This window comes from Hevea brasiliensis, chromosome 16 (genome assembly GCF_030052815.1).
Source record: "Hevea brasiliensis isolate MT/VB/25A 57/8 chromosome 16, ASM3005281v1, whole genome shotgun sequence".
NCBI classification, from domain to species: Eukaryota; Viridiplantae; Streptophyta; class Magnoliopsida; order Malpighiales; family Euphorbiaceae; genus Hevea; species Hevea brasiliensis.
Window position 1 is genome coordinate 62,608,971 of NC_079508.1, and position 12,552 is coordinate 62,621,522.

Sequence of the window (12,552 nt, forward strand, 5' to 3'; positions counted from 1 at the left end):
TTAAATCCATTGTTGCAGGATTATAATAATTGAAAAAGCTCATAAATTTGTCGGCTCAAGCTTTGCCTAATGGTTAAGATATCGTTCATTCTGAGTAATACTGAATTCGAGCCCCTCAACAAAATGTATCTCTGACAAAGAAAAAAAACACTCATAAATTTTAGTATTCTTTGTAATTATATTCTATTATTTTTAATTTTTTTAATTTAAATTATAAATTTTAGATCTTCTTGACTAGGATGCGCCAAATTGTCAAATGAAATTAAAAAAAAAAAAGGAATAGTTCTAATTAAAAATTAAAAAAATATATATATTCAATTGCAATTATTATCATTCAAAATGATAAGTTAAAATCTCACTTCTTATTCACAAATTATTTCATTTAATTTAGACTTATTTGTTTTGTGAAAAATATTTTTTATATTTTTTAATATTTAGATTACTTAAAAAATTAATAAAAAAATATTTTCTTAATTTAAGAGAAAATTAAATTATTTTTAAAAAAATAATTTTTATTTTTTAAAATAAAAAATTATTTTTTATTTTTTAAACTTTGATAATTTTATTAAAATGTTAAAAACATTTATATATAAGTGAAATAAATACATATTATTAATTTAACATTGAAATCAAATAAGGAAGAATATTTTTATAATTTATTTTTAAATATATTTTTTATAAAAAATATTTTTCATACATAAATTATTTTCCATGAGACAAACAAACAAAATCTTAATTACATTATATATAGTATAAGATTCACATGACCTTCAATTTTCCGTGAAACAAACAAATTGGAGCCTTAATCACATTATATAGTATAAGATTCAACATGGCCTTCAGGTAAAAAAACAAAAGAGATTCACATTGCCTTGTTTTTGGTTTTTTGTATTTATTTTATTTGAAACGATGTCCGATCACATGGGATGGATCCCGCTTATATGATAGAGTTCCATCTTCTAATTCATTGAAATGGCAAACATGTTGCTTGCTTGCTTTCCACATTGCATTTCCCATAACACACTTGGCACAGCATACGCACAAAAAATACAGGATTGCGAATTAGCGACATCCATCAATTGAAAAATACATTCCCAACATAACAACTTACACAACAGAAATAGATCGAGTACATGGGTTATAGGGCTGAGATCAAAGCTGCAAGTTGTTTAAGCAGACAAACAAACCTTCTATTTAAAAGAACAAGAACATTTGCATACAAAAGGCACATATCAGAAGTACCACAAACAAAATGGACGTGCACCTAACAAAGTACTGACAATGTACGAGCATTATGTCAAGGCATACAGATGTGTAATTGTGTATCACTTAACCTTCTCAAAGACATCTTCCTCGGGGTCACGAAGGGTACCCAGCATCCAATCCATCCATATGGTATAATGGCCATAATTATGCCGATATGAAGTATGGTGGATGGTGTGATAGCCGGCACCCATAATAGGCCAGATCTTGCCATGAATACAATCATGAATGTTTGCAGTCCATATGGCCTCAAGGAATAAGAGAGCTACATGTGATCTAAAATGTGTAGGAATGATGAACAAAGCTATAACATGCGGGACTGCTTGCAGTATTCCGTCGAGCGGGTGAAATGCCAGACCTTAAACAAACCAATAATTTCCAATTAATCTCTAAACGAAACCTTGTAAATGAAATGTGCTTTGCTGGAATCTCACAAAACTGATAATAATTCTAAATAGATGTTGAGCATTTAATCCTTACTATTTACTCGTGAAAAAAGAAACTCCTAAATAACTCGAGTTCAGCAGTTGGATCCTCAACTGCCAAATGTTTATCTCAACTGCTGAACCAAATGGATCCTTAATAAGACAATATAACAAGCCGGTTTGATTACTAGAAACAGGAGAATGAGGATAGGATTGTTGTTTTATTCCCATTCCTCAAAAACAAGGAAAAAGATAATCTTTTATTCTTAGTTTCTCATTCCCATTCCCCTCATTCCAGGACACAGAACGCCAAACACTTAAAAGAAGGGGATACTTGATGTCTTATTCCTAGCAAGTAACAACACAACTATCATGTCTTCTATCAGTTACAGAAAAGTTGTGTCTCCAACTACCAATAGAATAACCAAAGCAAAGTAGACACTCTAAAAGCATTTGCCAAGGTAGCTTTTCCAGTATAAATTATATTAACTTGGAATGTGGTCTGCTCCCTCTTAGTCCTACCAGGCTAACACTTCAAAATCAGCAGTTATAATTTTAGTAATGAACAACTTTTCCAACTTAACAAAGGTATACATTCTGAGAGAAAAGCAAAGTCTTGATGACTATACATCCCTGTTACCAGAGAGCTTCTTAAGCAGAATCTATATTTATGAACATTAATAATCTCATAAATGCTTAACTCTAACTAAACATAATATAGATCAAAGAATTGAATTGAAAGGATTTAGAAATTACCTGCAAATGGAGAAAGAGTATTCTGCTTGTTATAGATGTGATGGGTTGCATGAAGATACTTGTATAGAGGTTTTATATCATGCAATTCTCTGTGCATCCAGTAAATCCCAAACTCCACCACAACAAAATATGCAATTAAAGATATGATGTAGGCAAACCAACCAACATCACATATGCTTGCAAAACATTTTGTCCAGCCATTTTCAACCATGTACTCAGAAACAGATGGGAGAGCACAGTACCACGGCATAGCCTTCATGGCTACATATATTTGCAAGAGCATGGCTTTTGTCGTAGGGATCGCATCTGCAATGGGAATGTTCAGCGGCATTCAAGACATAAAGCAAAGGTGTTATGCCTGGGCAAAAGACTAACAAAATTTCCATCCAGAGTGAAAGAAGAAATAAGATTCTAAAATTAACTAGAAATGCTACCTTAGTTGCTCCTAATGGCTAATGTGCCCTTCTTCTTTATGCTCATTAAAACATATTTATGAATGTGAGTGGCCAGGTGTGACCATATACTTACAAAGGAGAAAAAAAGTATAAAATAAACGGAGACACTAAATGTGATTCTAGAAGATATCCTATCCTTCATGCTGTATTTTCTACAAAGACAAGCTTTGGCACTGTGGCGAGGTTACTTCTTTGTGACCAGAAAATCAGCTGTCTAACTCATGGAAACAGCAACTGAAAAAGAAAAAATCAATGGATAGGCTGTGCAAAAAATAGATAGCTGTACCTTCCCCTAATCCTCACAAAGCAAGGAATCTCATGCACTAGAGATGCCCCTAAAATTTCTTTTGACATCAAAAAATTTAAAAATGTGAGTAAAAACTAAATAATGGCCATCTCATGTAAGAAAGTTCCACCAATCAAACAAGCAGAACTATGATAAAAGAAGAAGTAATGTGTTCTGCGCATTATTATTTTAATTACAGAACAAGAAAGCATTTATGGGTAGATTAGAACTTCTGAAACTGAATCACAGGTAAGTTAATAGTTAACTGTAGGACCAAAAACAGATGTATTCATATAAAAGTAAGTAATGTTGTTTTTACCCGCCATTCTGCCCATCATGTTTATCTAAATAATAACTACGCCAATTTGAATGTTCAGTTGTCAACAGAAAAAATGGCATTATTAAAAATATTTCTTAGAAAGTAGCAAGCAGTGGGCAAGCATGATACAAGACTATTGTACTTCTACAAGCAAAGCAAGGAAAACCTTGCAGTATGTTTGGCTGGGAGTACATATACAAAGGCACCAAGTGTTCTTTAGTCAATATATATGCTCCTCATGCATAGAGTTGTAATTTCAAAATGACCATGAGCGTCTAACATTCATATAGGGGAGAAAAGTAATCAAAATGAAGGGATTATTTCAGCCATATGACTCACCCTTTGACGAAGAAATGCAAAGAGTTTCCATTAAAATGAAAAAAAAATGGAAAATAAAAAGGAATAAAAGAAGAAGCAAATGAAAATGAGGATGCAGATACCCATATCACATCAATCAACTTAAAAATTCCCAACACAGACCCAAAAATGAATAAATAATTACGAGAACAGAAAGAGAAAAACAGAAATTTGCTGCCACACAGAAAATGAATAGCAAGAACAGTGCTATAGCCATCAAACAAGTAAAATATTCTGAAAAAAATAATAAATTCAGAATTGAGAGCAATAAAATTCCATATGGTAATACTTTTTATAAATATTAGAAAAGAAAAAGAACTGCTGTGGACATGTTTGACATAGTTTCTCAAACGAAAGTTCATAAATATGACATATAAGCATAAGAAATGCACTTTTAATCACTTGGCTGTTGATTAAAATTTCAATGCAGATTAAAACTGATAAACAACCCGCCAATTATTACATGTAGAAATAAGAAAGGATCCAATATCTTACAACATGCAAATCCAGATCATGTCATATTCAACGCGCTAACTCCAATCGATATTTTAAATTAATAATAATAATAATAATAATAATAATAATAATAATAATAATAATAATAATAATAATAATGAAACAGCGAATCAGGTCCAGATCGAAATAAACAACAGATCAAGCCAGTTACTTATAAGACCACCAAAAAAAACAAAAAAGCTACAGAGAGAAAAATAAAATGAGTGAACTAAAAACATCATAAAAAAAAAAGAAAAAAAAATCAAATTGCATCTCTCCATCAATTAGATGCGCCTAAGAAAAGAAGGCCAGATTTCAACATATGAACAAAAACAGTCCAGTTTAAACAATCAGGAAAACCAATAAAAAATATATTAAATCAAATAAAACCCAGAAAAAAAAAACACTCATAAAGAGCCGGCAACCAAGCACAAATGGATAGCAAAGCAAACAAACAAACAACCCAGTTTCAAACTTCAACAACTGAACTACTAAACAATCTGGATAACATATTTCATACCTTTGGGGAGATACAAGTTGCGTTTCAAGTAATAAATATAAAAGCACCAGAGGAACCCGGAGATAAAGTAGAGAAGGGTTCCAGCAATGTAGTTACGAAGCCAAGTCTGGAAGAAGCGGGGGAGAGAGACCCACCAGCTGGATGGCAGCAGATGGCCCAGCACAATGTCGTTATAAAGCGAGGTCTCATCCAAGAAAAACTGCAGATACTTGTCCTCCATGGATGACGGACTGCCAAATTCTCCAGCGAACGGTTGGTTAGAGAGAGAAAAAGAGAGAATGAACAGTGTCTTTGAGGTGGAATATTGTGGCGGCGGTGGTTTTATAGTAGGAGGAGATTAGCACGAGTAAGAGGTGTGGGACTGAGAAGCGAGGACGAAAACTATGAGACCGGTTTGCAGATCTCGACAGGCTGTTTAACCGGATTAATTACTCACCGACTAAATTAATGAATTTAAAAAAATTAATTAAATATTATTTTACTAATATAAATAAATAAATAAATTTTTTTATTTTTAAATTAAGTTTTCATATTTATTAAATTATATTTTCTTATTTATTAACGATGTCTTTAATTTATATATATAAATAATAAATTTTATATGTAATTAAAATTTTAAAAAATGAATAAAATAAATATAATTTTATAAACTATTAAATATTTTATTAAAATTTAAATTTTATAATTTTGAATATTATATAATATAAAAATACTAGATTAATTTTATTTATTATAAAATATAAATAAAAATAATGTTAATATATTTATAAATAATAATTAAATTGATATAAAATAATTTTATAAGGGAATTATGCAATAAAAATAATTATTCTATATATATCATTTAAAGTTGATAGTGATATTATTTAAAGTTTATAGTGTCATTTGATTTTGGTGGGTTAATGTTTTATTTGGTTTAACTAAAATTTAGGGTGTTTGATTTTGGTTCTAGTGTGATTTTTATTTAAGAAACTGGAATTAGAATCAAATCTTTTGGTTCTCTAATTTTTAAGAATTAAATTTTAAGCTTAATTTTAACTTTAATTTTAATTTAGTTCTAAGTAATTTTTTATACGGTTCTAATTTTAATTTTGATTCTATTTTAAATTTAATTTCAGTTTATTCTCGATCTCACATCAAGAAGTACAACATTTAATTTTAAAATAATAATAAAAATCTTATATTTGTAATATTAAAATAATAATAAAAATAATAATATTAATATTAAATTAAAATTATTAATATTAAAATATATTACATATATATGTTGATAATAATATTATACTATCTTTTATGCATTTCTTAATTATATAATTTTTAATTAAAATATATATATAATTAAAAATTAAAAAATATATAATAAGACTGACATATAATTTAGTCATTTAATTAATAATTATAAAATAAATTTAATGCAATTTTTATTTTAAAAAATAAAAAATAAAAATAATATTAAATTATATACACTTATAATTTTATATATATTATAAAAAATATTTTAATAATATATAAAAAAAATATACATATAATGAATTGTTTAGTTTGATTTTAATTTAATATAATTTTGATTCAATTCTCATAAAATAATTAAAATTAAGTTAAAATAATAAATATAAGTTTGATATGGCATAATTAAATTCCTATAATAACGATTTTTTTTAATCTAATTGAATTGCATTTAATTCATTAATTCGCCAAATCAACTCGACCAGTTAAGCGCTAGTAAGAAGTGACTGGTGTGAGTCGTTATCGTTATAAAAGCCAAGATTTCAAGTTCGATCTATTATTTAAACTAGAGTAGGGAAGCAATTAAAGTTAGCATTTATTTGGTATACTGTTTATCGTGTATTATATTTAATAAATATTAAATTTATATTATATAATTAATAATCTTTTGTACATTAATATTAATATATTAAATTACTTTCATTTTAAAGAAAAATATTATATTATTTGAATGAAAGAAAAAAAAATACTATGTTATTATTTATTTTAAGAAAGAAAAAAGAGACAATCTTGGAAAGAAATACATTCAATAGCTCATCTGTAAAAGAATTGACATTTGCGTCATGATTTGGTTGCATAAGTTGGACGCTCACTAAAAATTTGATATATTTAAAGCTACAACTCAACTCAACTCAATTAAGCTTTTATCTCAAAAATTTAGAGTCGGTTATATAGATTCGTTTTTTCCACTTTAAACGATTTTAGGTTAGATCATCAGAAATGTGTAATACTTCTAGGTCATATTATACTACTCTCCTTCAAGTTAATTTAAGTCTATTACTTTTTTTCTTTCTATCCTCTAACCTAATGTGCTCTACTTGTCTAACTGGAGCCTCCGTATGTCTGCGCTTCACATGACCAAACCACCTCAATCTCCATTCTCTCAACTTATCCTCAATTGGCACCACTCATACTTTTCTCTAATACTCTCATTACGAACTTTATCTAGTCTAGTATGGCCACTCATCCACCTTAATATTCTCATATCTGTAACTTTTATCTTAGACACATATGACTCCTTCAGTGCCCAACACTCACTACCATATAATATGGCCGGTCGTATACCTGTACGGTAAAAATTTCCTTTCAACTTATTGAGAATCTTGCGATCACATAAAACTATCTTGGCACGTTTCCATTTCAACCATTTGATTTTAATCCTATGACTAACATATTCCTCACATCCCCCATCTACTTGAAGAACTGAGCCAAGATATTTAAAGTAATTACTTTAGGATAGTACCACTCCATCCAAACTAATTATTTTTCTATCACCAGTTTGGCCTTCACTGAACTTACAATGTATGTATTCTATCTTCGTTCTACTTGACTTAAAGCCCTTTGACTATAGAGTACTTCTCCAGAGCTCTAACTTTCTATTGACTCCTTCTTGCGTCTCATCTATCAGAATAATATCATCCGCAAACATCAAGCACCAATGAATACTCTATTGTATATGTTTCGTCAATTTATCTAAAACTAATGTAAAAAGATAAAGGCTTATTGCTGATCCTTGGTGTAATCAAACTGAGATCGGAAAATCTCTTGTGTCCCCTCCCACTGTGCGCACAATAGTAGTTGCTCCTTCATACAGATCTTTCAACACTTGTATACACCTAATAGATATCTTCTTTTGTTCTAACACTTTTCATAAGACATCTATTGGAACACTATCATAAGCCTTTTCCAAATCAATAAAAATCATGTGTAAAGCTTTCTTCACATCTCTATATTTCTCCATCAAGTTTCTAATGAGAAAGATCGCTTCCATAGTTGAATGACCAGGCATAAAGCCAAATTGATTGAGAAAGATAGAAGTATCAGGACGTAGTCGATGCTCCACAATTCTCTCCCTCAACTTTATAGTATAGCTTATAAGTTTAATTTTTCTATAGTTTGAGTAACTCTGTATGTCTTTCTTATTTTTAAAAATAGGTACTAAAATACTCGTAATCCATTCATCAGGCATTTACTTTTAGTTTAAAATCTTATTAAATAATTTAGTTAACCATGTCACTCCCATATCTCTAGAGGAGCCCCAACGTTTATATCATTTGAATGCATATCATAAGGTGTAACGAAATTTTTACGTTAGTTATTACCTATCGCAACCTTCCTCTTTTATCTGCGCTTGGGATTGACTAAGCGCAAATTACTTAGGTGGAGTTCACAAAAGTTCGTACAAACTTAAAATATAAGATATATATTTTTTTTTAATTAAATTTTAAAAAATGTACACACGTAATATAGGGAAGACTTATACTTAGGTGGAGTTCAAAAAAGTTTGTACAAACTTAAAATATAAAATATATTTATTTTTTTTAATTAAATTTTAAAAAATATATACACATGGTATAGAGAAAACTTATTGTACACATTTATACTTCCAGACAATTGCTGACTGGATGACAGTTATACACATGCTTTTGTACCACACAAACACGTTACTTGGGCGATGTGGGATCCAAGACCAGAAGCAGAAACACCGCGAAAGCACCCCCCTATTCATATCACAACTTGTATTTCTTTTTTTGAAATTAAATAAAAAAAAAATCGCATATAACATGAATCATACTTTTTAAAATATAATTAAGTTACATGATAATATACTATCATGCTTTTTTCATTGTTATTGTCTTATTATCAAACACCATTCCTTTAGATTTCGTTTATTTTGTGAAAATATTTTTTTAAAAGAACATTTCTTATACTTTTAATATTTAAGATATTTAAAAAATATTTTTATAATTAAATAAAAAATTAAATAATTTTTTAAAAAATAATTTTTTATTTTCAAAAAAATAAAGTTATTTATTAAACTTTAACAAGTTTATTATAATATAAAAACACACATATATGTATAATATAAATATATGTCATTAATTTATCTTATTAGAAAGATTTTATTTTAATATTACACTCGATTTGATAGTGAAAATATTATATATTTAAATAAAAAAATTAAAAATTAAATAATAAAATATATTTTAGTAAAAAATACTTAATATCACCCTCCCTTCGTAATCAATATTTTTCAAATATATATATATATATATATACACACACACTATAATTTATCAACCATAATCAATATTTTTTTTTGGTAGATAAATTAATATTCTTTAATTGTGAGTTGACAGCCTTTCCTCGTACTGTACAAAACAACCTAATTTCTACCCTTAACCTAAAAGTTGTCTAAAATCAAATTACTCTAAAATAATCTAAAGTTGGCTACTTAATTGGATTTCTATTTCTTACAATTTCAACAAATTTTAATGGGCCACAAGTTTTAGGCAAAATCTTTATTTAAATTATTTTACTATTTAAGGTTCATTGTGAAATAATACGGAATTTGTTTTTTATATTAATTTTTTTTATTAAAAATAAATGGGATGGCGACTAAACTTTTAGACAATTAAAATTAAATTTCAAAAAGTCAAAATTAAAAATTAAAATTAATTCTCTTACACTTTACATGCACAACAACTTTTTTTTTTTCCCTCTTAAGCAAAAAGTGCTTATGCTGATTGCTTGCACAGTTAATTAGACTTGAACTTGCTTAATTGCCAGTGCTGTGCTGAGATAAAATTAAGTAGATTCTAAGCTAAAGGCCATGCTTTGTGAACTTTATAATTTAGAATGAAATATATTTATTGAAAGGCTTAATATTTTATTTTAACCCCAATATTTTATTTTAAACTCAATTTAACTGAAAAATTAAGAAAATTAAAAAATTATTTTTAAAAAATTTTTAAATTTAATAAAAAATTAACAAATTAAATTTTTTAATTTTTTTGTTTAAATTAATAATTTAAATTTTTTTAATTTTTAAATTAAATTAAATTTAAATTTAAAATTATTAATTAATTTAAAACTTTAAAAATAATTAAATTAACATACTATTATTAAAATAATATATATATATATATATTTTTTTTTTATTTAGTTGACCAAGAATGATCTAGATGTTTTTATACAATTTTTCTATTTCAATGACTTGAGTAATGATCGAGGCCTAACCTAGGCAAGTTGGGCTATTCACTATTGTTCTAACATCAATACTAGTGGGGCACGACACGACATATATCTACGGCGGCTTTTGAGGATATATATATATATATATTTTTTTAACTTGGTGGAAAACCGCCGGCCTCTCCTCTTTACTCTCACCAATTTTTTAAACTTAAATTTAATTTAAGGCTGATATTATTAATATCTCTCTCCTTTTTCTTCATTTATTTTTTTATTTTCATATTTATAATTTTTTTCTTAATTTAATTTAATCAAATTATTAAAGATATAACACTCATTTAATAGAAATAGGTTCAAATTCCTATTCTTCTAATTTCTTATTAAAAAAAAAAACAAATTTTAATTTTCTTTTTACCCTGCATAAGATTTTTTTTCTTTTCTCTTTGTGTAAAGTTAAATTTTTTTTATATGATTGTCTTTTTTCTCTTTATTAAAAGATGTCTATTAATTTTGGATGAATCAATTTTTTCAAAGATGTATAATAAAAAATTCTACTCAAAATTTTGAAACATTAAAATAATTTTTCAAAATGACAAATATAATTTGCGAATCTTACTTGAAAATTATATAATAATTTTTTTCGATAAAAATTAAGAAATATAATTTGCAAATCTTACTTGCAACATTTGAAATTTACTTTCGTTTGCATTAAAATAATAATAAAAGAAGTCAAATGCTAGGGATCAAAACCAAGCAACAAGGGAGCAATCCGCAACAAAGGCTCCAGTGCATTTGGTAAAAATTTTCTAGCAAAGAGAAAACACATGGATGTAGTATTACCATTATAAGCACATTCCGATTCATGTCGAACTCTATTAAAGAACTCATCCGTAATTTGACCCCATCCAAATTTCCCTGGATGGGGACCTCCCCTCGACCAATCAACCCATGTAATGCTCCGATTTGAAATCAATTCGGGGTGGAGTATGTTCACTAAAGTTGGAATATAATGTTCGTCTATGTAACATGGTGGGTGACAATGTTCTTGAAAGACTTGGTAGTACTTGTTATCAGATATAACGCAAATGGCAAGGTCACGGTGAAGTTCAAACCATTGTGACCCTTTCCTCCAATCTGTAATGTTTATTATAGGCCACATTTGGGGATTGTATCTGCCACGACCTACTTTTCTTGGATCATCATATGAGCTCAGGAAGCTTAAATTTGAGTTCATTACATAATCATATGAGGTTTTGAAATCGAACAATGGAATGCAAGATTCAGAGAGCAATACGAATCTTTGATTAGAGCTGTCAAGGAGGGCACTTGCTAGTAAGCGTCTTTCTGCATCTATCATTGTTCCAGTTCCCCAGTAGACTGGCTGCCACAGGAAAAAGAAAAGGAAATTAACTTCTAATATTATAATCATCTAATATATATCAAAACGTAATTTTGAAAGTTGTAGTTATATATATATGAATATTAAAAGAAGCTAACCTGGCTAGGAATTCGTCTACCATAGAAGACAGAACTTTCAGGCCATGAATCATTGTAGGAGGGATGTGGGTGCACGTAAATGGAGTAAAGGCCTTCATGCCCTCGGAAAAACCTCTCCCACAGAGGAGCCAAGGGAAGAGGTCCATGAGTCAAGAACATAAAAGCCATTTTTGGAGCAAGCTTGTAAGAAGATTCTTGATAAATGGGAACCATAGATGCTCTCCATAGCAGCTCCTTGTCGCTCATATTGTGCACAAGGGATTGCTGTCCTGTCAATGAAACGCTAGTATTATTTTCATGCGTCCCATTTGTTTCGAGAGATAACACTGGTAATGATGACTCTGATGACAGCTGCGGTGGTGGTAGCGGCGGAGATGATGTCAAAGGCGGTAGTATCTGTGAAGCCACAGAGTGGAGAATGGATTGTGAAGAGAATGGGAAGCTTTTGAGATATAAACAAGCTAGCGTCCCGAAGGACAAACCAATAAGGAAGAAAAGCAAATGCAGGACATGGGTTAACTGTGAATGGGCATTGAGAGGGTTTAAGGACAATGGAAATTTCTGTTGTTCAGTAACCATTGTTAAGGTTAGGGACGGGAAGAGGAGAGGAGATTGTGTGTTTAAATTGAGAGAGAAATTCTGAAAACGCAAGTTATGCAAGCTGTTGCATGTGAAAACTTTATTAGAAAGAAAACGCAAGT

The 12,552-nt window shown here is 28.9% G+C and overlaps 2 protein-coding genes across 2 annotated transcripts; both read right to left on the minus strand.

The window, feature by feature from the left end:
* Nucleotides 1-1,071: 1,071 nt before the first annotated feature.
* LOC110637842 (delta(7)-sterol-C5(6)-desaturase) lies at nt 1,072-5,309 on the minus strand. Its single transcript, XM_021788189.2, has 3 exons — nt 4,877-5,309; nt 2,445-2,750; nt 1,072-1,621 (listed from the first exon to the last, which is right to left on the minus strand). Exons 1-3 carry the CDS (start codon nt 5,094-5,096, stop codon nt 1,326-1,328), a joined length of 822 nt encoding a protein of 273 aa, XP_021643881.2. The 5' UTR covers nt 5,097-5,309; the 3' UTR covers nt 1,072-1,325.
* A 5,779-nt stretch (nt 5,310-11,088) lies between these two features.
* On the minus strand, nt 11,089-12,508 carry LOC110637884 (glycosyltransferase BC10). The gene is made up of 2 exons (XM_021788254.2): nt 11,852-12,508; nt 11,089-11,735 (listed from the first exon to the last, which is right to left on the minus strand). Exons 1-2 carry the CDS (start codon nt 12,428-12,430, stop codon nt 11,091-11,093), a joined length of 1,224 nt encoding a protein of 407 aa, XP_021643946.2. The 5' UTR covers nt 12,431-12,508; the 3' UTR covers nt 11,089-11,090.
* Nucleotides 12,509-12,552: the final 44 nt, after the last annotated feature.

What these genes read in the sequence shown, in the direction of transcription:
- LOC110637842 (XM_021788189.2), bottom strand. Translation starts at nt 5,096, where the DNA reads ATGGAGGACAAGTATCTGCAGTTTTTCTTGGATGAGACCTCGCTTTAT. An exon ending in CAACTTGTATCTCCCCAAAG is followed by an intron (nt 2,751 to 4,876) that starts GTATGAAATATG and finishes TTCCCATTGCAG; the next exon opens with ATGCGATCCCTACGACAAAA. An exon ending in TACTCTTTCTCCATTTGCAG is followed by an intron (nt 1,622 to 2,444) that starts GTAATTTCTAAA and finishes GGTTTGTTTAAG; the next exon opens with GTCTGGCATTTCACCCGCTC.
- LOC110637884 (XM_021788254.2), bottom strand. Translation starts at nt 12,430, where the DNA reads ATGGTTACTGAACAACAGAAATTTCCATTGTCCTTAAACCCTCTCAAT. An exon ending in GTAGACGAATTCCTAGCCAG is followed by an intron (nt 11,736 to 11,851) that starts GTTAGCTTCTTT and finishes TTCCTGTGGCAG; the next exon opens with CCAGTCTACTGGGGAACTGG.